Source organism: Peromyscus californicus, unplaced genomic scaffold (assembly GCF_007827085.1).
Source record: "Peromyscus californicus insignis strain IS unplaced genomic scaffold, ASM782708v3 Scaffold_1__1_contigs__length_55948999, whole genome shotgun sequence".
Lineage (NCBI taxonomy): Eukaryota > Metazoa > Chordata > Mammalia > Rodentia > Cricetidae > Peromyscus > Peromyscus californicus.
In genome coordinates this window covers 22,295,583-22,322,900 of record NW_026294492.1, presented here as the reverse complement: position 1 = coordinate 22,322,900, position 27,318 = coordinate 22,295,583, and the positions used below count along the sequence as shown (strand labels likewise).

The 27,318-nt window shown below is 45.8% G+C and overlaps 1 protein-coding gene across 3 annotated transcripts in view; it reads left to right on the top strand.

The window, feature by feature from the left end:
* Alk (ALK receptor tyrosine kinase) overlaps positions 1-26,713 on the top strand; it is a 716,558-nt gene extending 689,845 nt beyond the window's left edge. For all 3 annotated transcript variants that reach the window (XM_052746220.1, XM_052746218.1, XM_052746219.1), the window contains 6 exons: positions 1,043-1,140; positions 6,391-6,483; positions 9,458-9,559; positions 18,938-19,072; positions 19,620-19,710; positions 23,747-26,713. In XM_052746220.1, coding sequence (XP_052602180.1) covers positions 1,043-1,140; positions 6,391-6,483; positions 9,458-9,559; positions 18,938-19,072; positions 19,620-19,710; positions 23,747-24,454 — 1,227 coding nt within the window. In that variant the 3' untranslated portion in view covers positions 24,455-26,713. The remainder of the gene's footprint in view (positions 1-1,042; positions 1,141-6,390; positions 6,484-9,457; positions 9,560-18,937; positions 19,073-19,619; positions 19,711-23,746) is intronic.
* Positions 26,714-27,318: the final 605 nt, after the last annotated feature.

Sequence of the window (27,318 nt, the reverse complement as noted above, 5' to 3'; positions counted from 1 at the left end):
ATGCCATTTTACAGATGGGAAAACTGGCCCTGAAAGGTTACCGGCATGCCAGGGCCATGGAAAATAGAAAGCCAGGGCTAGAACTTGGGACTTGGGACTCCTGGTTTCGCTGCCATGTAGGTGCCGAGAATTGAACTCAGGTCCTCTACAAGAGCAGTGCTCTAACCACTGGGCAATCTCTCCAGCCCCATGTCTAAAAACATTTTAAGGGCTGGAGAGATGGGTCAGTGGTTAAAACATTTGTGGTTAAAGTGCTTGCCACACAAGGACTGGAGTTTGCATCCCCACGTTATCTCACGTAGAGGTCTTTTGGGCATGATAACCTGTCTGCAGTTCCAGCCTCAGAGGGTCAAGACAGGGCATCTCTAGAGCAAGTGGCTAGCAAGACTAGCCATGTTGAGATACTCTGGGTGTGACTGAGGAACCCTACCTTAGTGACTAAGATGAAAGTGAGTGGTTCCTGACATCAGCCTGGGGCCTGTAATGCACAGACATGCATAACCATGTGCACACAGCGCGCGCGCGCACGCGCACACACACACACACACACACACACACACACACACGCTTGCACATATGCACACTCACGCACTTACAACACACACGCAAGTGGAAAAATATAATAAATAATATATAGACCATTTAGAGACATTGCAATAGAAGATTTCAAAAACACTATGCTCCATTGGTTTTCTCTCAGGCCTGTTTATCAGGTTGTAGCATGCACATGAAGTTTGGAGTAGACGAATGTGTAAAATACATAAAAGAGTAAGAACGTCTGTCCTGGATTCCTGTGGCCTGGACAACCCTAACCCCAGCTGTACATTAAATCACTTGGGGTGCTTTTAAATAAACAAAGCCATGCCTATCCAAAAAGATGGATTCCTTGGCCACCGTTGGGGCAAAGCAACTGATTTTGAAAGGGGTGAGACCCCTGCTAGAACTGCCTGAGTGGACTCAGCCTCCTCGCAGACAGAAGCCAATATACCATCTTTCTCTCCTCCACCAAAGCCTCATCAGCAATCCTCTTGTCTTCCCACAGAACCAGCCCACCTCCCTGGCCATGTTGGATCTTCTACATGTGGCTCGGGACATCGCCTGTGGCTGTCAGTACCTGGAGGAAAACCATTTCATCCACCGGTGAGCCAGTAACCTTCATGTCCTCACAGCCCAAATGAGACCCTGTTCGTCCTGAGAGCAGATCTCCCCGACGTTTTTTAGTGAAGACTAGGTCTCTCTTCCAGATCTGGTTGTGTGTGTCACCTTTGTCTTTGAGGGGTACTGTCTTCCCAGGCATCTCCTGTCCCTGTTTGAAGTGAGTGTCTCTACACTTCCCCACAGGGGCTAGGTGGAGGCTGGGGGATGACTCCCACCCTCCCATGGTCCTCCTGCCTATACGTTCAAGTCTTACATCACCTTGAGCTTCCCCTACCTAGAAACTGGGCTCTTCAAAGGAATGTTTCTTCAACTCATCCTGGTATCCCTGGCATATTATTGGATACCGAGTAGTGGCTGGATAAATTATTTTTTTTCCAAAATACTCTAAAGTGAAGCCTAATAATAGTTTCTTTTTACTGCTGCGTCATTTCCTCCGCCGTCTGTGAACCTTGTATTTAAATGCTGTGTGGACTGAGGCATGAGTACTCACACTCAATGCTCATAAACATCGTGGGTCACAAGTTTCCTCCCTCATGGCCATTGATGATAGCTGGATCGGAAATCCAAAAAGTCAAATATATTACACTAGGTTCTTTTTTGTTTGTTTTTTGCCCGAGTCAGGGTTTCTCTGTGTAGCTTTGCACCTTTCCTGGATCTTGCTCTGTAGACCAAGCTGGCCTCGAACTCACAAAGATCCGCCTGCCTCTACCTCCCAAGTGCTGAGATTAAAGGCGTGCACCACCACCACCCGACCTGCAAAGCTCATAATGGTTTGCTTCTAACTCAGTAAATGGTAGCCTAGTGAACTCACAGTTATTTATTAACCCATGTCTTCAAACCATGCTCATCCCCATTAGTGCGCATAGGCACAGAGCAGAAAACAAGAGTCCTGTATGCATTTAAGAGAGAAGTGTGGAAGCGCATAGTAGCCAGGCTTTCTCCCTGCTAGAGTGAGGAAGCCAGGAAGTCAGGAAGTAGACTCGCCCAGGTTTTCCAAGTCACTGTGAAGACCAGACAGTGGCCTCTTGTAAACCACCCTGTCTCCTCACTGCCCACTCACTGCTTTGGTTCTCGGTCTTTCCTCTTGTTTTTAACCTTTTCCAACTTGCAGGCCTATCTGACTGATAGAAATTGACGGCAACCCAGACCACTCCTCTGTGTCTTCATCTAAAGCCACACAGTCTGCTGCCCTTTTAATTGCGCCCCAAACTTTCCATAAACCCCCAACTCTGGGCTCTTCCGTCTCTCAGTGGAGGCAAGTCTGTGCTCCTTTGGAAATCAGCCTCCACTAAAGCCACTCACCCATCTTTTCGCCCATGATCTTTAAGTCTGGATTCATCTACTAGCAGTCTGTGTATCGCCTGGGTGACTTCAGGTGTCTGTCTTTGCTGCTCATGGAGATGGCTTCAGCGCTGGCATTCCACCCACAACCAGCACCACAACCGACAGAGTATCTAGCTGAGGGAATCATTTCCTTTACTGACAATCTGAAATCCACTTTGTTAAGATATTTCACGTTCTGTAAGAGAGAACATGATCACATTCTTCCAAGATGCCTACCACCTCCAGATCTGGAAATGGTTCGTGAAGATCAGAATTAGGTCTCTGAGTAATCATTTGCTGCTCTTTTGGTGTGTGTGTGTGTGTGTGTGTGTGTGTGTGTGTGTGTGTGTGTGTGTGTGTGTGTGTGTGTGTATGTGTGTGTATGAGTAAGTGGGGAATGGAGCACATACATGTTTGTGTAGGTGTATGTACATAGGATTGCAGGTGCAAGTGTGTGCACATGCCAGAGGTTGGTACCAAGTGTCTTCCTCAGCCACTTTTCATCTTATATTCCTTAACCCAGAGCTCATCACTTCAGCTAGGCTGGCCAGCCGAGTCGCTCCAGGGATCTGCCTGTGTCTGCCTCCCCAATGCTAGGTCACAAATACAAGCCTCTGGCTGATTGTGTGAGTGTTGGGCGGTCCAAACTCAGTCCCTCATGCTTCCACGGCAAGTTCTTTACCAGCTGGGTCACCTCCCCAGCCTCTCATTTTGTCTCCTTCAAGAAATTGAATTGTCAAAGGTCAAGTGAAGATTGTGTTGAATGACCCGTTTGAAGCGAAAGGGAACATCTAGAAATTGCTCACCTTCATCAGAGTTTTCCTCCTGGGCTCCCGTGGTAGTTTGTATCAGGGAAGTGCCTTACAGCTTCTCACTGGCTAGGAGGTTCATGGGACACTTGACAGTTACCTCTCCCTCGCCCCACCCCCACCCACCCCCACCCCCCTTGAACCCACCTTTAGGATTCCCAGGCTGCCACTCCGAGCTGACTCCCTCAAATAGAGCCACACTTCCCCACAATCTTTCTTCACTAAAAGCTGATGCTTTGGGACATGGTTTGCTGAAATTCCAAGCTGTATGTGCCATTCTACCAACGCCTTGTGTGTTTGATACTATTACATTTATTTCCTTATCATTAAATTCAAAGTCACTTTTTAAGCAATGGTCTCATATACTTCCGTGTCAAGACCTTTTGGGAGACAGAAGCATTTCTCCCAATCCACTTCATATTTCTCTTCAGAATTAATGGCTAATTGTTTTCCTGACATACACTTTATGCTTTTAAGGTTCTCTTTGGATATTTTGTGAACCACTGCTCTTCAAAAATTCAACTTCAACTTAATGAAATGGGTTAGTGATGTTAACAAGCATCCAATTCTCACTCCAGACCATTTTTTTGAATCTTAAGCCATGATCCCCAAGTCATACTTTTAAAATATTTAAACTTTTATTTCTTTTAGTTTTTTTATGAGTAGGAGTGTTTTGCCCACATGTATATATGTATGTGCACAGTGTGTGGGGGTATCTGCAGAAGTCAGAAGAAGGCATCAGACCCACTAGCTCTGGAGTTACAAATGGTTATACGCCACCGTATGGGTACTGGATATTGAACCCAGGTCCTCTGCAAGAGCACCAAGTGTTCTCAACTGCTGAGCTATCTCTCCAGCTCCCTCTTTAAATTTTTTAATTTTTGTTTGTTTGTTTGTTTTTCAAGACAGGGTTTCTCTGTATAGCTTTGTTGCCTTTCCTGGGACTCACTTTGTAGACCAGGCTGGCCTTGAACTCACAGAGATCTGCCTGGCTCTGCCTCCCAAGTGCTGGGATTAAAGGCGTGTGCCACCACCGCCCAGCTCCAGCTACCTCTTATTTTACTTTTTAAGATAGGGTCCCCCTTGGTAGCCCAGGCTAGCCTAGAACTTGCTAGATAGCCCAGAATAGCCTGAAATTCAGGTCCTCCGGTCTCAGCCTTTCAAGTGCTAAGAATGTAGACATATACCACCTTCCCAAGCTTGCTACTTTCTTTTTCAGTGTGTGTGTGTGTGTGTGTGTGTGTGTGTGTGTGTGTGTGTGTGATATTGGTATGTACACATGGATGTTTTCCATAAATATGGACACACATGCATACGTGCATGTGCATATGTATGTTCATACATATGAAGGCCCAAAGATTGATGTCAGGAATTATTCTCTATCACTTTTCTACTTTATTCACTGAGGCAGGGTCTCTCAGTCAAACCCAGAGCCTGTCGATATGGCTAGTCTTCCTAGCCAACCTGCTCTGAAGATTCCCTGTATCCACCTTCCAAGGCTAGAAATGCAGGCATGCTACCACATCATCCCTGGCTTTCTATGGGTTCTGGAGACCTAAATCCAATCCTCCTGTTACACATGGCAAGTTCTGTAACCACTGAGAAATCCCCAGCCCATCCTCACTTTTAAAAGCCATCTCAGCCAGGTGTTTATCCTCCAACTTCATCCTCAACCAAGACTAAGAACCTCCACAAAGCCATCTGAAAGCATAAAAACACCATCTGTGCCCCTTAAGGTACTTGTTGGGGTTTGGTTTTGTTTTTTTCTGCATAGGGCTTTAACATGATTAGCACTGCATTCCAGACTTCTGGCTGGGGTCTGGTTCCCACATGTATGTCAATGCAGAAGCAGTCTGGGGCCAAGGGGGACAAGTCTGGGAAGTCCAGCCCCAGTGCCTCACAGGTGTGCTGCAGGAAAATGAGCCACCTGGAGCCCAGGAGCAGAGTGCCAACTTCTTAGAAGAAGTGACTCTTCAGCCGCACAGCTTAGCAAAGGATCGAATCACAGGTGTCAGAACCACACTGGCTATTAAAATACAACAACAACAACAACAAAACTAGAAATGTTTGGAGATATGGCAACCTATTTGAAGTCATACTGTTCTGGAAAATTTCTTCAAACTATTGGCAAACACTAACCCATGCTCTATGTAGAACAGTATCCCAAAGCCAGATAGCATTTCTTATACCCCTGTGTTGTCTGCCTTTAGCTTAGATGTTTCATAAAAGGAGGATCATTATAATACCCTGTGTTCTGTAATGAGAATTAGTCTTTAACAATGCCTAGCACACAGTAAAAGACCAGCAAGTTTTGCTTTATATTATAGTTGACTTCATTACTCATATCTCACTAAGCACTGTTATATTTGTAAAGCGTCCCTGGAGTCAGCACAGAACACACCCAGAGACTAAATTTTCAGCATAAAGGAGATTTATACCCTGGAGGGGCAAGTCGGGGGGTGGGGTGGCTGCTTCTGGATTAGGCAAAGGCAGAAAGTAGGTGTTTCTGTGGGACTTTAAGGAGAAAGGGGGGAAAGTCTGTGTTAGAAAGAGTTGGTAAGTCCTGATTGGACAGGTTAGCCAGTGTAGCCAAACCATGAATTTTAATTTCTAGACTCTGGTATTTTGATAGTTGGACCTTGGAGTCCAGTCTCAGGAATGAGTCATCGGCCAAATGAGGGACTGGACCTTGGGAGCTAGCCTTAGGAATGTAACCTAATGGTTTAGCAAGGGAAGGGGAAGGGAAAGAGCCAAACCTGTTGGCCCCGTGCTTGCCATGTTTGGGCCTCTTAGAGACCCCTCAATAAGAGTTGCTTTTCTGTGGCTGAGATAAAACACCATGACCAAAACCACCACCAGCCAGGAACCAGGAAGTGTTCAAATACATGAACCTATGAGGAACATTTCTCATCGAAACCACGGAGGTTTCAACCAGCTCCCCTAATCCTGGTCTGGAATCAGCATGGCGATTTCCTCCACAGTGAAGTATAATATAACAGCATGAATACAGGGTGAAGAGGAGAACTGTTGGAACTTCACTGGGGGTGAAAGGGCTAGAACGTTTTATGTATAAAATTAAGAAATCTATTTTTCTTCCAAGGGATATTGCTGCTAGAAACTGTCTTCTAACCTGTCCGGGAGCTGGAAGAATAGCAAAGATTGGAGACTTTGGGATGGCCCGAGACATCTACAGGTGAGAGAATTGCCTTGCGCCACCAAAGCCTTCCTCCACCATCCAGTCTCCTCCAATAAATGCCTATGAAGGCCTGCACCTTACATCATCCAGTACCTTGTCAACTTCCCACGTGGGCTCTCAGTGAGTGCCTTCCACGATACAGGAACCTTGAATTAGTGTGCAGTCTAATTCTCGGTGGTACTTGATACCACGTTTCATCTTGGCTTATGTCTCTGGCTCCAACTGTCTTACCCTGCCGTGTTCTAACACAGAATAACTCGATGTGTAAAAAGCTTTGAGATGGGTTTTATATCTTACTCGACCCCTCAACTCTCAAAAATCCTAAACGATTGCAGTGGCATTCATCACCAGAGACACAAGCTCCCCAGGATGGACAAGGTATGGGGTCTTGCCAGCACTTAGAGACACAGAAATAGAGTTCAAAACACAAGGGCCCCTTGTTCAGCTTCATTGATTTTTTTTCCCTATCACATTCTCAAGACTACATAAAAATTACCAATCAAGGAATGATGATACAGCATAGTGGAAAAATATTTGCCATGTGTATACAAGGTCCAGTCTTGGTCTTCAACACTATAATAATAGTAATAAAGAAAGGGTTTTAAATGATCAAATATAGTGTTTTTGTTACACCTTCTCTCTTTATTTCTCAACCTGTAGTTTCTTATTTTTCTAATTATTTGCAACTCTGACTTGCTAGATGGGATGAGCAAGCTGTTCCTTCACATGGTCACTAATCAGTCCCTTCCCTAATGCTCAAAAGTGGGAACCTGGTTATACGGAGCTTTCATTATCTGAGGAATGAGTAAGAACATCTGGAAACTAGAGAGGACTTCAGTGAGAACGAATAAGCATCTCCAGAGGGCCAGGGGCATTGATCCTGCGCTGGGACCCTGAGGCCATGGTGTATGGAGCACAGAATCAGGGAAGAACTCTTTGGAACCATCGACTGATGCTATCATTGCATGATTTCCACATTTTCCCACTTTGCTTTTTACCCCCCATTTAGTTATTTTTCTCATCTCTGTGATAAAACACCCCAACAAAAGCAACTTCGGGAAGAAAGGGTTTACTTGGCTTTCAGTTCAAGGGTACAGTCTATCACAGTGGAGAAATGAATGCAGAAGAAGCCTGGAGCGGCTGGCCACATCATGCCCACAATCAGGAAGCAGAGAGAGATGAATACATGCTCAACTTGCTTTCCTTTTTTTTTTCCCCCTAGTCTAGAACCCAAGTCCAGGGAATGGTGCCACCCTCCTCTGGGGTGGGTCTTCCCAGCTCACTTCACCTACTCAAGATAATCCCTCACAGGCATGCCTAGAGAGGCTCATCATCCAGGTGATCCCAGAGTCTGTGAAGCTGAGAATCAGCGTTAACCACCACAGCCTTCTCCCCAAGGTTCTGTACACCTCCCTGTACTTTCTCAGGACATTGGGGAGTGCCTCTGGTTTCAAATACAGCAGTGTAGCGTGACATCCAGCTCCACGTCCCTTATTGGGTCTTCCTCTCTGACAACTCCTTAGAAGTCAGATTCTCATCTCTGTGGCAAGCACATGAGCTAAATGAATCTATGGGGATGAAAGTGTTGATGTTGGGCCACAATTACAGAGCCCTCAGTCCATGGCCGTATGTTTGACACTGTTGCTTCCAGCCTGTGGTATTACAGGACACGGGGCACAGGAGCACATGACGCCAAGTTCACTTCATGGTGGACACAAAGCAAAGACAGAAAAAGGGATGAGTGGACTGTGGTCCACACATCATCAAGAGCATGCCCCCCATGGCGTAACTCCCTTCTGATAAGCCCCACCATTTAACAGTTTCTACTACATGCCAGAAGTGCAGCAGGCTGGTGACCAAGGCTCTAGCAGATGGCGTCTAGGGACACTTGAGATCCAAACCAAAGCAATTCCTTTTCTCCAGACTTCAGCCATCCTCTCGAGTCCCCTGCATCTGTAGGTGTTCTGGACTAAGAACGGTCTTTGGAGAGAACTCCTTGGCCAGCTCCATGATATACCTCTCTGTGATGCTGCCCCTGTATGTACCCTTATTTTATATACAGAAAAGTCAATCTTTCATCTGTATCTCTGACTTCCATTACTACTATTATACATGGTGTTAGTGCTGCGATTTCAAGTGTGGGTTTCTTCCACCGAACTATATCCTTGGGAGAAAGAGAGACTATGATTTATTTATGTCCTCAGTACATGGTGGAGCACTTGATACATCCTAATACTCAGAACGTGCTTATTGAAGTCATTAATTAGTGTAGACAGCTGGAGAAAAGCTGTCTCCCATAACACACAGGCACAGAACATCAGGCTAGGTGTGGAATTGGCTTAATGGGTAAATGAGTTAATTTATTAGTTCTTATTAGCCAGTTGCATCAATGGCATTGCTGATGAAAACTAATAAATTAATTCATCTATATGTTAAGCCAGCTCATGCCCAGCCCTGTGTCCTTCTGTCTGGATGTGCTGTGGGAAGCAGCCTCCAGCCAGCTGTCTAGATTATTTGTTGAGTGCCAACAGTGAATGAAATGCCACTGTATAAGTACCACGGAGGATCCAAAATGAACAAGACACGAGCCCTGTTCTCAGCCCTCCCATTCTGGAATTACTGTAGGTCATCAGAAACACGCTGTACTTATAAGGTTGGAGTAATGTTATTCATTGTGAGTTATAATAAACAAAACCCAACAGGGAAATCTAAACAGCCTCTAGCAGGGATCTTAGTCACTGCATAGATCTTTTCCTCTGTGCCTCCAGTGGGCCATTAAGTGACACCAAGATTCTTAACTAAATGATCTGTGCTCCCCCGCTCTCCTCCCCAGCCACCCAGGACCTGTCTTTAATTTTGGTGTTTTTTCACAGGCAAGCAGTATTGCTGCCCCTTTCCCAAGCTTCCAGGCAGAGTTTCTGTTCACTAACCCATTCCGATCCAAGCTTGGTCTCCTCTTCTTCCCCCACAGGGCCAGCTACTACAGAAAGGGCGGGTGTGCCATGCTGCCAGTGAAGTGGATGCCCCCAGAGGCCTTCATGGAAGGAATATTTACTTCTAAAACAGATACATGGTGAGTCTTCCCTCTGCCCTCCTGCAAGTTCACTGTGACTTAGTGATGATCTTGGACCAACTGGACCACACCCCGGGAGCTCTTCTGCCGGGGAGAAGGGGAGGAAGAAGCCTCGGTGGAGACTCTTAAGTGTTGGTGTTTATCAGAACAGTTCCTTAAAACGCCCATCACAAGACCCCACCCTGAGAGCTGATCATTCAGGAGTGGGATCCAGATGAACTTGCGTTTCTACCAAGCTCCCAAGTAATGCTGACTTCCCTGGCTAGGAGGCCACACATGGAGACTCCCTTATCATTTTAAATGACAAATTAAACTCAAGCCCCCTCACAAAGCATGAGCATACACACACACACACACACACACCAGTAAAAGTCGTTTGAATTACATTAAACCCCACAATAAGAAGAAAACAGAATGGGATGGGGGTGGGGGAGGACGGGAACCACCTAAAACAAAGTTAGACCTGGGCAAGTTCATGGACAAGTCATCCTTCACTTCAAAGAAAAGAAAAATGTTGACATCCAAGCCCACAGAGTTCAGATCCAGAACCCAGGCTGCTCAGTCTCCTAAGAGTCCCAAAAGGCCCAGGAATTGAAAGTCGGGGTACAACAAATAGGAAAACTGGTTAAAGGTCTGTAAGAACTAATTGAACCCTCTGGCTCAGCCCTCCACCCCCTGAATCTTGGGGACTGTCCCTCCCCTGCCATCAAGCCTGGTGGTCTCCCAGCAAAGAGATCCAACCAAAGTCCCCCTGGTCTTGGTGGTATAGACATCGGCAAGAGTGAGGTACTCAATCATATGCAAGAGCAGCCTTCAAAGTCTGCGTTGTTGAGGGTGTGTCCTCCCTGCACCAGGCCGGGCGATGAGGGAATTAATTCCTCGGCAAAGTGAGCCATGAGGTATAAGGCTCACAAGTGAGGTTGTCCATGAGGCATTAGGCTGAAAAATGGTCACCAGACCATAATGTTCTGATCCCAGAAGCCCACAATTGTTAGCTGATTCCATGATAATGTCTTAAGAGACACCATGACCATAGTAACTCTTATAAAGGAAAACCTTTAACTGGGGCTGGCTTACAGTTCAGAGGTCTAGTCCATTATCATCATGGCGCTGGAGAGGTAGCTGAGAGTTCTACATTTGGATCCACAGGCAATAGGGAGAGTGAGCCACTAGACCTGGCTTGAGCTTCTGAGACCTCAAAGCCCACCCCCCTTGTGACACACTTCCTCCCAACAAAGCCATACCTACTCCAACAAGGCCACACCTCCTAATAGTGCCATTCCCTATAAGTCTATAGGGGGAGGGCATCCATTTTCATTCAAACTACCACAATGACAGAGCCCCCTTCTGACCTAGGTAGGATACTATGAGCAAGAGCCTTGGATATTTCTAGGCCAGTGAGATTTGCCTGAACCTAACCCAGAGGGTCTCAAAGTGGGGTCTACAGGTCAGCAACAACAGATCCCCTGGCACTCATTCGCAATGTAAATATGCAAATCCTCAACCCCTCACTTCAAATTTCCTGAAGGGGTATGATTAAGTGAAGGATCTTGAGACAAAGTAGATTTTTTTTTTTCTGGATAATCTCCTGGGTGGAAGGAACTGACATGACCAGTGTTCCTATCAGAGTTGGGGAATGGGGAAATTCTTCATATTCAGAGGAGTGAACTATATGACCCCAGAGCCTTTAGTGAAGTAGCCGCACATGAAAGGACTCCATCAGGGACTGAAAGAAGCAAACTGAGTAACTACTTTGCCCTAGAGCAGTGGCCCTCAACCTTCCTAATGCTGTGACCCTTAAGTACAGTTCCTCATATTGTGCTGACCCCCAACCCTAAAATTATTTAGTTGCTACTTCATAACTGTCATTTTGCTACTGTTATGAATCGAAATGTAAATAACTGATATGCAACCCCCAAAGGAGTCGTGACCCACAAGTTGAGAACCACTGCCCTGGAGGCTCGGGGGGGAACGTCACACTAACGTTGTGACATAAGCCCAGCAATACTCATTTCACATGTGTGGGCTTCAGATCCATCCAAGAACAAATTACTGTTTTGTTACGCCACCCAGTGAATGACATTTTTTTTTCCCCCCTCCAGCTACCACAGGAAAAACAAAACCCACAAAGGCCACACCTTGTCATGTCGGCAGGCTGGCTCACTTTCTTAGCGCTTTCTCCTCAGCTTTTGGTCGTCTAACCTTACAACACCATCAGCCAGCCAACAACAAACATTTGAGAGACGGTTCTAATGAAGAAAAAAAAGCACAAGAGACCGGACAGGGAGGAAGGAAATGTAAAAACACTAGGAAATCCTTTTAAAAGTACACTGTCCTCAGAGAAATAAAATACGGCAACCCTAAGTAAAGGACAGTGCTTTTGGGTGTTGGGACAATGGCTTGGCTTACTCGCCCAGAGTGAGGACTAGAATTCAGAGTCCCCGAAACCTATGTCAATGTAAGAATGCCCACCTGTAATTCCAGCCTCAGAAGGCAGAGACCAGGGATCCCAGCAAACTGGCTTGTGAGACCAGCTGTAGCGAGTCTTCCTCTGTCCCGCCAGCCAGCTCCCAAATAACCACCCGAAGGATTCTTATTAATCATGAAAGCTCAGCCGACAGCTCAGGCTTGTTTTTAGCTAGCTCTTATAACTTAAATTAACTCGTTTCTATTAATCTATGTGCTGCCCCGAGATTCATTTACCTCATCTATGTATGGTCCAGCCTGCTTTCCTGCTTCCTCTCTGTCTGGCTGGTGACTCTGCCCTTTTCTTCCAGGCGCCCTCTGTGCCTGGAAATCCTGCCTAGCTACTGGCCATTCTTCAGCTTTCTGTTAAACCAGTCAGAGTGACACATATTCACAGTGTACAAAAAAAGAGTATTCCACAGCAGCCAGCCATATTGGAGAGCTCTGAGTTTTACAGGGAGCCCTGCCTCAGTGAATACAGTCCCCAAGAGAGATGGAGGATGAACTCCAACATCAACCTCAGGCCTCCACATAGACTTGCACCCATTGTATGTACACCATACACACACACACACACACACACACCATTCACACACATGGAAATGGAAAATAAAACAGTCCTTTGGAAGGGGACATTCTCAGGAATAAAAACGTGATCAGTACCCTCAAGGAGGCCCTCAGAAGCCCATGTGGGTGTACATAACAGCATCCTTCCAAGGACACAGGAGTGGAAAGGAAGGGGCAGAGAGAGACAGTTGAGAAAGCTGGACAAAGACAGCTTCAGCCAGATGCTCAAGGCCAGCATCAGCATCGTGTCACCTTGATAGCACGTACTCCTGAGACGAAGGGGTGTGAATGTGGTCCTCCCCAAACTCCTTAGTCCCAGTGTAATCATGAGGAAAGCGGGTAAAGCTGAGAGAGATCCCACTGAATCCCTGACCTGGACTGTTCAAACCTGCCCAGCCAGAACAAGGACATCCAAAGAAGCCAAGGGAGTGTGACAGCTCAATGTAACATGATGTCCTAATGGGATCTGGGAAGAGAATAGGGAAATGCCGTGAAAACTGAGGAAATCTGAACAAACCATGGGTTTTAGTTAATAATGCCTTAATGCTGATCCATTCATTGTAATTAATGTACCATGTTAATGTGTTGCTAAAGATAGCAAGAACCGTGTATAGAGTGCATGGAAACACAATATTGCTAATACAATCCCTTCGCAATGTGAACCATTCTGTTTTTTAAAAAAATGAAGTTTATTATTTTTTCATCTGATAACTGAAATGTAAAAGTCGTGGATGGAACGGCATACAGAATTAAGTAAAACTTCGGGGAAGAGAAACAATTCTAAAGAGATGGGAGACGAAGGAAAGAAAAGAGCAGGAAAATGAGAGGATTAAGCCAATCGATCTGATAAGCTAGCAAAATAAGAGTCCCGGGAAGGAGGACATGGGAGATATAGAAAATAAACATGTCAAAGCAACAAAGGAACACTGTCCAGAATAGGACGCACATCTCCCGGGTAAAGGTATCCACTAAGTGTCAAGTCACACAGCTCAAGAACCACGCGAGCATATCGTTGTGAAGTTCCAGGCCAGAGCCTATAATGACTCTGCATGCTTCCAAGCAGAAAAATAAATAGAGAAACTGGCCAGGGGTTAAAATGTCAGGGAATCAAAGTGGCATGGAAATTGTTCCTAGCACAGAAAACACAAGACAATGGAAATGTCCTCCAGTTCTGAAAGCCCCGTACTGAGATAATGTCCTAAGATGCAAGACTCCCCTTCCTGACCCATGCTGGCTATTTTAAGCAAGCAGCTTAGTTATTTCTAAGCCCATGAGATTCGCCTTGACCTAACCCACTGAGTCTCAAAGTGGGGTCCATAGGCCAGAGGTAACCTGGAACTCATCATTAGCACCTTCAAATCAGCTCCACCCACCCACCTCAAGCTTCATGCAGCAGGAACTGCAGAGGTGGAAGCCTAGCCATCTGCTTTAACAAGCCCTCCAGAGGACTCACAGGGGCACCAAAGAGACAGTGACAGCCACCTAACCTACTCAGAGGCAGAATAACATCAGCAAGTTAGTCATTGTTCTGGAGACATGAACGACCTATGACCCATCAGGTCTGCTCCTGGTGTGTGTCACCCACGAGAAGAGGTGACACAGATGGACATGGGCAAAGGTCCCCAATGACACAAAACCACCACCTAACTTCCCCTCAATCAGGGGACGGAAAGACAAAGGGACAGAAACTGCCGAGCAGTATTAAAAGGATACACTAAGCCTACAGCATCAACACAGAAAAATGTTCATCCACGGTACGAGATCCAGTGAGGGGGGGAAAAAAAATCAAGCCACAAAAGGGAATGTGGGAATATTTAAAAACAATTTTACAATGCAAAAAAAAACCCCTAACTTTGTAATACAGTCTTAGTTGCATATATCTTTACATGTTAAAGAATATGAAAAAAAAAACCCAAGGGAAATTCACTCTAAACTTGGGGCGGGGGAGGGGGGGCCGCAAAGAAAGAAGAGATGGAGAGGGAACATGTCTATATCTGTTTATTCAAGAAGAAAAGGAAACACTCTTATCAGGAAGGCAAAATAACACCTCGATTCTCTCAAATGATGTGGTGGCACATGCCTGTAACCCCGGCACTGAGGAGCCTTAGGCAGGGAGATTGGAGGTTTGAGGCCAACCTGGGCTAAATAGTTTTAGGCCAGCCTGAGCTACAGCCAGGCCTTGTTTTGTCTTTTAAAATAACAACAAAGGATACTTCGATCACTAACTAGTATCTAACTATATGTACTTATCTATATGTACATATCTCTATGAACCTATCTATATGTACCTAGCTATATGTACCTGTCTGTAGACAAGCAAAGAATGTATCGCTGTGGCTCTTCAGACATCTTCCCTACTGGATTTTATTGTTTGTTGTATTGATGGGGATCTTCTTTCCCCTTAGAAGTCAGAAAGACCGCATGAGAGGGGTTAATTCATGTTCCTGGCCATTTGCAGGCAGCTAATTTCACCAACACAGTAACAGTAAAAGAAAGCATTCCTACTCCACAGATGTGCATTTTCCCTACCACTGTAGGGCAATGTTTACTGACAGCAGGAAGCTGCATGGAGATACTAGAACAAAGACAGATTTCCTTTCTCCAAAATCTGATCATTAAACTAAGAGTTGGAAATAAAAATGTCATCAGAGTAGAAAATATTATTTCTGGAACCTAATAAACTGCATCTCAAAAGTCCTTTAAAACAAACAACAGGAAGTCAAATACCTTTTTTAAAAAGGGGGAAATGTCTCATTTGATGTCAAAACACAGACAGAAAAAGCGAAACAGAATATTGTCAGTGCAGAAAGCGAACAGATGAAAGTAATAGGTGGGCATGCCTATTAAAAATGGCCCTGTCTTTAATCGAAAGCCAACAGGGAAGAGGGACTCGTTGTATAAAGTGTTGGAAGAGTCGTTCAGAGAAACAAACCAATTTTGACCCTTCCCTCCCACTGTACATAAATTCTAAAGGAATTCAAGGAGAGAGAGAAACACCTAGAAAATAGTACACATGTACTTAATCTTTGGTGAAGAGAAGATGGCACAATTGTAAAATAAATAGAATTACAAAAAGTTAATATATTTAACTACTTGGAAATGCAAGCCTTTGATACACGATAAAGTTAGATCATAAAGCAACTAATAGAAGGATTTTGGCTAGGCCTGGTGGTACATTCTTGTCATTATAACTCTTTAAGGAGCTGAGGCAGGAGGATTGCAATATCAAAGCCCGCCTGACCACAGAGTGAGTTTAGGGCCAACATGATCCACTACCCAAAATTAAATTTTAAAAAAGAAAGCAGGGAGACTCAACTCAGTGGTAGAATGTTTGCCTAGCACATGCAAGACCCCGGATTCAGTCCCCAGCCCTACCTCCAACTCCACCAAAAAATAAGGATTTTTATTTTTGATAAAGGTGAACATCTTTTTTTTTTAACTTGCTATTCTTTGTGGATTTCACATCATATACTCTGATCCCATTCATCTCTCTATCACCCCAAAAATATTTTTTTTAAGAATTTAAATGAAAAAAAAATATCATGGAAGCTGTAGTGTGTCACAGTGAGTCACACAGTATACCCTTTAGTCCATACATCTTTACTTGTGAGTGTTCATTGCAATGAGTCATTGGTTTGGTTTGAGGTCTCTGGCTTCTGCTGCACTGTCAATATTGGGCCCTCACTGGGACTCCTCCTGGACATCCTGTTGTTGCCCTGTGTCATGGAGATCCTCAGCTTTGGATCCTCAGGACTGACCCCTCACTGCAGCAGCAGTTCATAGATGGGGTGGATGGATGGATGTTGAGGTGGGCCAACGTAACAGCCCTGGTTCTGGGCCTGGGTGGTAGCCGGGTTGGCCAGCCCATCAGCTCATCCTCACCACCAGGCGAGCTCTCCAGCACTGCCCCAGCTAGTTCACCCAGAGCAGCTGTTCTCCTGCCCACACACCCTCAGGGCCAGCTCACCAGCACCCACACCACCAGGGCCGGCTCTACTGTGCTGAAGGGCCAACATCATTAGTTCATATAAAGAATGTCTACAAGACAAAGGCCAAATTGAAGTACTCAAAGAATATGCCCTGACAGATACAATCATGCAAAAGATGGAAACAGACAGTATGTTGAAGAAAAATCAGGAGTAGATTAGCAAATTTTAGTAAACCACTCCGCCATGTGAAGTCAAGAGTCACCATATTCCACCCTACCTGGAGAGACTGCTCAGCAGGTAAAGGCACTCACTGCCACTACCGAGTTCAGTCCCCAGCACACACATGGAAGAAAAGAACAGGTTCCTGAAAGTTGTTTGATTTCCCCATGTGCACTGTGCCAGGCCCTCCCACAACACTAACTTAATTAACTAATTAGTTAATTTAAAAATGAATCTAAAATATTAGGTTGGGAACACTTCTGCCCTGAGGTTTTTGTGTTATTTTTTTTCCTTTTTTTGTTTTGTTTTGTTTGTGCATGGGGAGGGGGATGGGGGATATTCTGGGGCTGGGGAGAAGCTCAGTGGTTAAAAGCACTAGCTGTTCTTCCAGAGGACCTGGGTTCAGTTTCCAGAACCCACATGGCAACTCACAACTGTCTATAACTCCAGCTCCGGGGAATCTAACGCCCTCTGCTGGCCGCTGTGGGCACTAGAGGCATGTGGTGCACAGACATACGTGTAGGCAAGATACTCTCATACACATAAAATAAAAAAATAAAGGTTAAAAAAAATAAAAAGTTGCCGGGCGGTGGTGGCGCACGCCTTTAATCCCAGCACTCGGGAGGCAGAGGCAGGCGGATCTCTGTGAGTTCCAGGAAAGGCGCAAAGCTACACAGAGAAACTCTGTCTTGAAAAACCATAAACAAACAAACAAACAAACAAATAAATAAATAAATAAATAAAAGTTATCCTGTCATATTTTGCTTTGAAATGAGCAAACATTAATATTAGTATACATACTGAGAGTTGGGGAGAGGAACACTAATGGACAGACAGAACCGGGTGCCCCAAAATCAACAATAGGTACCAAAAAGGGTTCAGAGTTTGTGTTCTTTAAATCTAGTTATTATACTAGAATAACATTGGTTTTACTAGTCTATTAGTTTCAGATGATTTAGCCTAAGGAAATCTTTGAAAATGGACAAAATCCAGGTGTGGCGGCCCACCCTGTGGTCCCCCCAGTCCTCAAGAGACAGGGAGATTTTGAGTTTGAAGTCAGCTGGATTACATAGCCAATTCAAAGCCAAGCTGCAATACCAAATGAGACTCTCTCACACACAAAAAAAGTAAAATAAAATGAACTAAAATCAAAGTGCAAAAAGTTGTTCACACAATGTTTAAAATATTTTGAAAACTGAAAACAATGATAAGGCAAACCATGCTACATTTCAATAGAATACTTCACAGGCATTTCCAGTTCTATTTATAAAATGTTTAGCATGGGTGTACGGTAATGAAATGAGGAAAATTACCAAGGTTCTCTAGCTACAATTATGTAAAAAGAAATCTAGGCACAGAGCTTGGCTGGAATGAAAAGTATGCTAACGGGTTATCTTTTAATGGAGAATCATATGGGTGCTTGGATATTCATTTCTCTGGATCTAGAAAATCCTCTGGACTGAAGTGATAACTCAGCCAGTGAAGTGCTTATAGGTTGCAGGAAAAGGACCTGGTTCATCGCCAGAACTCAGGAGAAGAGGGAAAAAAAGTTGAAGGATAGAGCAGCTTATAATGCTAGAGATTGGGGGATAGGAACAGACAGACCCTGGGGTTCACTGGCTAGCCAGCCTAGCCTTTTTGGTGAACCCCAGGCCACTGAGAGATTGTATCTAAAAATATAAAAAAAAATTAATGAAAAAAAAAAAACAAGTTAGGGGCAGGAGAGAAGACTCCATGGTTAAGAGTGCTTGTTGCTCTTCCAGAGGACCTAGGTTCAGTTCCCAGCTCCCACACTGAATGGCTCACAACCACCTGTAACTCCAGCTCCAGGGAATCTGATGCCCCCTTCTTGCCTCTGTGAATACCTTCATACACATATGGTCATGCATATGTGTACAGGAACACTCACACTCACACTCTCACACACACACACACACACAGAGACAGAGAGAGACAGAGAGAGTAAATCATTATTTAAAACAAAAACCATGGTAGATGGTTCCTGAGAAACGATGCTTCAGGTTGTTGTCCTTTGGACTCGGTGTGTATGCACAAATGTGTGTACACACACGTGCGCGCGTGCACACACACAGAGCCCTTTGTTACAGAAGGTGGTATAATGGAAAACACACTAAAAACTTAGGTGTCTGTGTGTGTGTGCATACATCCATATCTGTGTCTTCTGTTCCATGCCCAGGTCTTTTGGAGTGTTGCTGTGGGAAATATTTTCTCTCGGGTATATGCCATACCCCAGCAAGAGCAACCAGGAAGTTCTGGAGTTTGTCACCAGTGGAGGACGGATGGACCCACCTAAGAACTGCCCCGGGCCTGTGTACGACCTTTGGGAACTTCCTACTAGAAACTGAGCACGGTCTTGTTTTTAAGTATTTGGATCCACATATGCCCCTTTAATATTAAAGGGGAAGTGGCAGCCTTCTTTTAAGATGTCCCCAAACAAGGTGTGCCAGAGACTTCAATAAGATGGGTTTGTCTTTCAACCTTTCAAACACAATAATGTCATCCCAGAAAGGAGTCCAATTGCCGGGCTGGAAGCTATGGACTCACTAGCCCTTACACACTTCAGAATCGCCTCTCAAAATGTGTGTCCCAGACTCACCCTCACCTCCTTTCCAAAAACAAGATGGGAATAAAATACCCTACCCAAAGTGGGATTTGATGTAAACAGCTAAGGTGTTTTTCATGGGACTTACGTTTGGGCGGGATTCCCTGTCGCACCAGCAGGGGGCAGAATAGGTCAACCACGTGGACTTAGATGGCTTCCCATCCTAACGCTTTGGCTTGATTGGGAAAGGAGCTGGGGAAGACAGCGCCGCCTTCCCCGGTGCTTCTCCTGATCCATGAATGTGCTGTTCTTTCAGGTATCGGATTATGACTCAGTGCTGGCAGCATCAGCCTGAAGACAGACCCAACTTCGCCATCATTTTGGAGAGGATTGAGTACTGCACGCAGGTAAAATGTTTTCTCCCCTGCCCAGCCTTTAATCTCCGTGGGAACGTTACATACCATTTGATATTTTGTGATATTTATAGTCTTATAAGATTGGTGATCGTGAGGCCCGATATTCCTGATCTCTGAAATGCTATGACTGGCATCTCACGTTGCCCGCCCATGTCCTACAGTAAACCCTGGAAATGTCCACTTACTTCACCAGCGCCAGACAATCTGTTCACTTCCCAAGCATTAGCTAATCCTGCTGGATAGCTAATGGGCTTTTGTTGTCATCTTTTAACAATTAAAATATAATTACATCATTTCCTTTTCCTTACTCCAATCTCTACACACACACACACACACACACACACACACACACACACACACACACAGCCTCTTTACTGCCTCTCAAATCATGACATTTTTCTTTGATTATTATTGGTACATATATATGCATATAAATACAACTTACTGAATCCATTTTGTGTTCACACACAAGGATATATATATGAATATATATATATATGAATATATATATATATATATATATATATATATGAATGACTATTTGATTTCATGGCCAACCCCCCCCCCTTGATATTGGATAACCAATTAGAGAATTCCACCCTGGAGAAGACTAATCCTCCCTCTCAGCCATCATCAGTTGCCCTTCGTTCTTTGTCTAAGCGTGGGGTCTGTGAGATTTCCCCCTTCCGTGTTAGTGTGTCTGTTGATGCTCAGGTCTTGTTTAGGTAGCCATCTTGTTGTAGTGTCACGGAAAGCTACACAGCTAACGTTTTGTAGATGAAACTGGGGCTTCAAAGGAGAATGAAAGCTCTCAAGACTTACAACCTGGCTAGACAAATACCAACATTAAATAGATAGCAACTATAGAATTGCTAAAGCAATCAGGAGAAATGTTCCAGCCAGCCATTGGGATTATACTACACACGGCGCTTTCCTGTGTCTTTTCATTTTGTTCTCATGGAGGGTTCATTTTATCCCATCTTACAGAGGAGGGGGCTAGGCTTGGAGAGGCTGCCCAAGTCACAAGGATTCCTAGCAACCTGGGGTCTCTGTAGATCCCTCTCCTACTTGCTCCTGTCTTGACTGAATTGTCTGTTCATCTTCAGCAGTACCTCCCACTCACCACCAGGTGGGGATAGAGGTGGCGGTGGGAGAATCCCTTTCCTCCGTCTCTGGCACAGACTTGCCAGTATCTGCCACCATTCTCAGGGGCGACCCTATTTCCCCAGTCCATCTCCCTATCAGGATGTCACCAGCTACCCCTCAGGACTTTATGTCAGTGTCCACTTTTCTCTTTACTGTGTCCGATCGTCCCCTCCCTCCTGGCTCTGATCCTATCAGGATACAAAATTAAGTTGGCATAGTCTCCCTACACAACACCCTCCCCCTTTGGCCAGTCCCTTTTGTTCCCCAGTTTTTCTATTTATGTTCTCCCTCCCCCCACCCCACCCCCACTCTACGCACTTTACCCCCTCCATCTCCTTGGTGTCTCCCTAACATGGCCCCTTCCCAACCTCAGGCCTTCTTTTTTAGTGGTTGCTCGTGTTTGTTGTGTGTCCGTTAGGTAAACCTGAAGTCCAGCAAGTGCTACCCATATGTATTACTTAGGGTTACTACTGCTGTGATGAAATACCATCAAAAGCAAGCTGGGAGGAAAGGGTTTATTGGCCTTACACTTCCATATCGCAGTCCATCACTGAAGGAAGTTAAGGCAGAAATATGAAGGCAGGGAGCAGAGGCAGAGGCTATGGAGGGGTGCTGTTCACTGGCTTGCTCCTCATGGCTTGCTCAGCCTTCTTCTAGAACCCAGGACCAGCTGCCCAGGGGTGGCACCACCCACAATAGACTGGGCCCTCCCCCATCAGTCACTAATTAAGAAGATGCTCTACAGGCTTGCCTATGGCCAGATCTTATGGAGGCATTTTCTCAACTGATGTTCCCTCCTCTCAGATGACTAACCTGTGTCAAACAGACATAAAAACCAGTCCGCACACATATGTGCATGGGCTCATCTGCTGGAGCCCATGGGAAATGCCTACCAATGGCCTTGCCACTGAGACGTTTTTAGAAAAGTCAAACAATGAGCCACTGTCTCTCCAAATTCCCTCAACTGGACCAGGGACTGACGCTTTCTCCCGACTTCAGCATCTGTCTGTCTAGCCACCCTATCTCAACCCTTCACTGAGGTGGGCGTCAGTGACCATGTTCTCTGGGGGTTGTTTCAGGGAACCTTGCTCAATGACATTCAACTTACTATGTTGTAACAGGAAGAGAATGCACTCAAACACATATACACATTCACACACCTTCTTTGCAAACGCAGATGATTCTACAGCTGCATATTTTTTTTGTTGTTGTTGTTTTTGGTTTTTCGAGACAGGGTTTCTCTGTGTAGCTTTGCGCCTTTCCTGGGACTCACTTGGTAGCCCAGGCTGGCCTCGAACTCACAGAGATCCGCCTGGCTCTGCCTCCCGAGTGCTGGGATTAAAGGCGTGTGCCACCACCGCCCGGCCCAGCTGCATATTTTTAATGACTTACTGTGAAAGTAAAAACACAGGGAAGAAATGAAATGACTTATTAAAAGATAATTGTTGTTTTCTTAAACCCTTTGCTGATAGATACTGGACTGGTGTGTTCTTCTGTAAAACTTAATGGATGTTTTCCCTGTATTTGCATATACTATTGCTGAACTAAATTTCCCCAAAGTGTTCGCCCACCAATTTCCCTTAAACCCTTGGCAACTGCGTCCACTTTCCCATTACAGTCTATGACCGTGACGATGATCTAGCACCAAGCTGTTCTTGTGAATGGTTTCTCCTCGCCACGATTGAGTATTTGCTCGACTCCACAAAAGCCCCGTCCACATCGGAACGGGCAAATGAGTCTCTTCATTGGGATGGCTGCACATGTAATGACAACGTATGACACAAAGTCACCATCGGGTGACTTTGAACCATCGCCCAAATACGAGGGGAACTGCAGGTGCTTGGGAAGAGAGCAATGACACCCTTTGTAAGCCAAGCGTGGTGTCCCTCTCCTCTGCCACGTCCCCTGCAGCAAAACAGAAGTCACACTACCTTTCATCTTTTAAGTTGCAAGAATATTATTGGACATAGACCATAATATTGTTTAAACAATGTTAAAAACAAAACAAAAAAAATGCAGGGACCTCAGCAAGTTAAGGTTCTTGCTTGCTGGAACCAAACGATGTTAAGTTTGATCCCCAGGACCCGCATAGTGGAGGACAGAGAACCCACTCCATAGGGTTGTCATCAACTTCCATACACACACCGAGGCACATGCATGTCCAAATGCATATACACACACACATTAAAATCTAATGAAGTTTTTAGAATCTATAAAAAATAAATAAATAAAATAAAATCGCCCCAGGGGCTTCTGTTCTGCACTGCTCCCATTCCACTGCCCCATGCGGTTGCTTAGCAGCACCCCATAAGTACCTGGTACCCTCTCCTACCACAATGGTTTCTTCTAAGGCTTCCAAGAACAGTGATGCCCGCTCATTACTTATGCCTACCTGTTAATGCACTACTTTACTGTTGCTGCGGTAAATACCACGAGCAAATGCAACTTGGGAAGGAGAGATTTACTTCATCTTAACACTTGACAGCCCATCCTCATGGGAAGCCAGGGCAGGAGATCATGGCAGGAACCTGGAGGCAGGAACTCAAGTAGAGACTAAGGAGGAAGGCTGCTTATTGGCTTGCCCGGAGCGTGTTTTGTTTTACACCACCCTGGACCTCCTGCCAGGGGTGACAGTGCCCACAGTGGACTGGGCCCTCCCACATCAATCATTAAGAAAATGGCCCACAGACGTGCCCACAGGCCGATCTGATGGAGGCAGTAACTCAGTTCAAGATCCCTCTTTTCCCAAGTGACTCTAGTTTGTGTCAAGTTGGCAAAAATGGCTCATCTGTAAATACATGTTACTCTGAGATCTCTTCCAGATCCAACATCGCTGTGATTCCGTTCTCATCTGCCCTCTCTCCCCCCCGCCCCCCCACAGGATCCGGATGTCATCAACACAGCTCTGCCCATAGAGTATGGCCCGGTGGTGGAGGAGGAGGAGAAAGTACCCATGAGGCCCAAAGACCCCGACGGGATGCCTCCTCTGCTGGTGTCCCCGCAGCCGGTGAAGCACGAGGAGGCGCCCGCCGCCCCCCAGCCCGCAGCCCTGGCGGCGCCAGGCCCCTTGGTGAAGAAGCCCCCGGGTGCAGGCGCCGGAGCGGGAGCGGGTGCGGGTACCGGCCGGGTACCCCGGGGGGCGGCCGATCGGGGCCACGTGAACATGGCGTTCTCCCAGCCCAACCCTCCCCCGGAGCTGCACAAGGGCGCGGGCTCCAGAAACAAGCCGACCAGCCTGTGGAACCCCACCTACGGCTCGTGGTTCACGGAGAAGCCGGCCAAAAAGACCCATCCCCCGCCGCCGCCGCCGCCGGGCGCCGAGCCGCAGGCGCGGGCCGGAGCGGCCGAGGGGGGCTGGACCGGGCCGGGCGCGGGGCCCCGCAGACCCGGGGCTGCGCTGCTGCTCGAGCCGTCGGCGCTGAGCGCCACCATGAAGGAGGTGCCGCTGTTCAGGCTGCGCCACTTCCCCTGCGGGAACGTCAACTACGGCTATCAGCAGCAGGGTCTCCCCTTGGAAGCCACCGCGGCCGCCCCCGGGGACACCGTGCTGAAGAGCAAGAACAAGGTCCCCCAGCCGGGGGGTCCCTGAGCCCCGCGCCACACTAGCTTCTCCCTCTGACGGAGCCGAAGCCCTCCCTCCCGGAGGAGGGAAGATGGACAGAAACGGCTCCACCACAAACCAGAGACCAAACGTCACTTTCATTTTGTGCCAACTTGTTTTTGAAGTGCCACATTGAAAGATAATCATAAATAAGGAAAACTTGTATTTTCGAGATGCGTTAGAAAGGTTTTTTTTTTTTTTTTTTGAGCATGGGTTCATCTATCCTTTCAAAAGAAAATGCCATTTAAAAAAAAAAAAAAAAGCGATCAGTAACAAGGCCCAGATTGGTTGCGTCAGGTTTCCGTGCATGGTCCGCTGTACAGTCCCCTAAGGCTTCTTTCCGATTGTGTGTGCTCTCTACTTCCGTGTCGTCAGAAGTAGCTGCTTCCGTGTCTCATAGGGGGAGTCGTAGATGTTCCCTTGCCTTGTGGGCATGGACCATTCGAGGGGCGAGGGAACAGAAATGAAGGAATTAATTGCAATGACTCAGCATGGGGAGAGACGTTATTCACTTGGAAGAGAAAAATCATAAGCTGACATCACTGTGGGTGGTGCTTAGAGGCTTTTAATTGTTCTAACTCATTGCCTATTGTAAAAAAAAAAAAATGTCGTGAATAGTTCGTAGTGTAGTGAAAAAAAAAAGTGTATATATTCATCTAAGCGAAATGCATACATCTCAAGTGTTTTGCGTCTAAGGAAACACCAGTAGAGATCCAGCGATTCAAACGCCCTGTTAACATACCTCATGCCTTAAGAAAATCTTCCTACTAAAAGTAAAAATACTGAGTGTGAGGTTTCCTACTGGATTTAAAACTCAAGATTGAAATTACTTATTTTCGAACTTTCCATTAATTCAGATCTGACCACTTAAAAAAAAATTAAGTAGCCGTGATATATAGAAGCATAGAAAGATACCCCATTCGTGGACATGTATGTCAATACATCTGAGGTCCATACCAGAGTTCCTCCCCTTGGTGACTCATTGGGCCATTGGAGGAAAGGGCCTTCCAGTGGCCTAGACCCTGGCCCATCCTTTCCCAGTCCCCCCGAGTTTTCTCTCCCTTAGCCATGAGATCCCGGTATGCTAGGAACACAAATGTCACATATTCATAGCATAATTTATATAGCTCTCAAATGCAGATTGCAGCAAAGCCTTTTTCCTCGAGGTGGCAGTGAGGACAGGCATTCAGGGTTGCTTGGACAGCAGAGGTTGACGCTGTGTTTGAGTGGGCGTTCTGAACCTGGTTTTCACAGAGGACATTTATTTCTATGAAATGGAATCGGGAACCCATTAAATTTTATACACATGCTTATGCAATACCGAGTTTATCTGTATGTTTTCATTTCCCTTCCCTCCGGTTCTGTAGTCTCATGTCCAGTTTGTCCCTGATGGGAGCTGTGATGAAGCATCTCTTGGGGGGAAAACAGTTGTTACTTGATGAGTATAAAGCATTCCCAAGCATAAGGACTGTGTGTGTGTGTGTGTGTGTGTGTGTGTGTGTGTGTGTGTGTGTGTGTGTGTGTGTGTGTTGTGTCTTTCTTCCTACCTTCTCCATTTCATCTACTTCAAAAGTTGTCACTTCTGAGTGTAGGAGAGCCATTGTGTTCTACACCAATGCCAGACAACTTTTCAGTTTCCTTAACCAGTTTCAGTTACCTGGCCCTTGAATTGGTTCTGAACAGCTAAGGATTCACTGGTAACTCCAGGGACTACTTCCCATAACTGCCCCCAAATATTTCCCATCAGATGTCCCTGAAGCTGGAAGACAGGTGTGCAACTGTGTGGATAACAGTTCTGAAAAATAAACGTTATCAGCAAAGTTTCGGTTTGTGCCAGCCTTGGCTCAAGTTTTGATGCAAAAATAGTCATACAGTCAAAAAGCCTTGTTCCAGCGCACAAACCACCCAAAGGGGTTCCAGAATCTCACTGGGAAACACTGTCCTGAAGGCTGATGCCGGTCAGTAACTTAGCAAACAGCTTCATTTTCGATCTGTAATGTCACTAACCAACCAAGCAGGCAGTGTGCCCGTGGCTAAAGACCTAACTTTATTATTAACGGGGTGGGGCGGGAAATCTTGCCCCTTTCCACTCTTAAAAACTACAGATTCAGGTTGTGCCTTACTCTCACTGATATGGGTTTCTTGCTCTTCTCTAATCGTCTTTATTGGTATCAATGTTCATGTAAATAATGGTCAAAATCTTCAAGCCTGTGTACATGGATAAGTCAATAAACAACTCCACACCGAGCTACGATGACATCAAGATGTTTCATTCAAGTTGGTGTAACCCCCTAGGTGCCATGAATCTGGATTACTGTCCACTAAATATTGTGCCAGCCATATGGCTATGGCAAATTATACAGATAGTGGACCTCAATGCGTTTATTAACCATGATAGCAAATTCCACTTAGGATGTGAACTGTGAAGCCCAATTAAGGTTTGCAGGAGCCATGCTAAGTAAACCATAAGCTAGTATAATTATTTGCACTCCATTCTATAAAGAAGGAACCTAAGCCGGGCGGTGGTGGCGCATGCCTTTAATCCCAGCACTTGGGAGGCAGAGCCAGGCGGATCTCTGTGAGTTCGAGGCCAGCCTGGGCTACCAAGTGAGTCCCAGGAAAGGCGCAAAGCTACACAGAGAAACCCTGTCTCGAAAAACCAAAAAAAAAAAAAAAGAAGGAACCTAAAAGGTCATGGCTGTTCCGCTGTAGAACAGGCAATTTGTGAGGAATGACCAGTTTGTTAATATGGGACACCTCTAGATTAGAGCAAATCAGAAGAGTTGAAACAACCTTTCTCTAGCAGTACATTCCGCTTCACAGACAGGACTAGACTCTCTTGCACTAAGTGA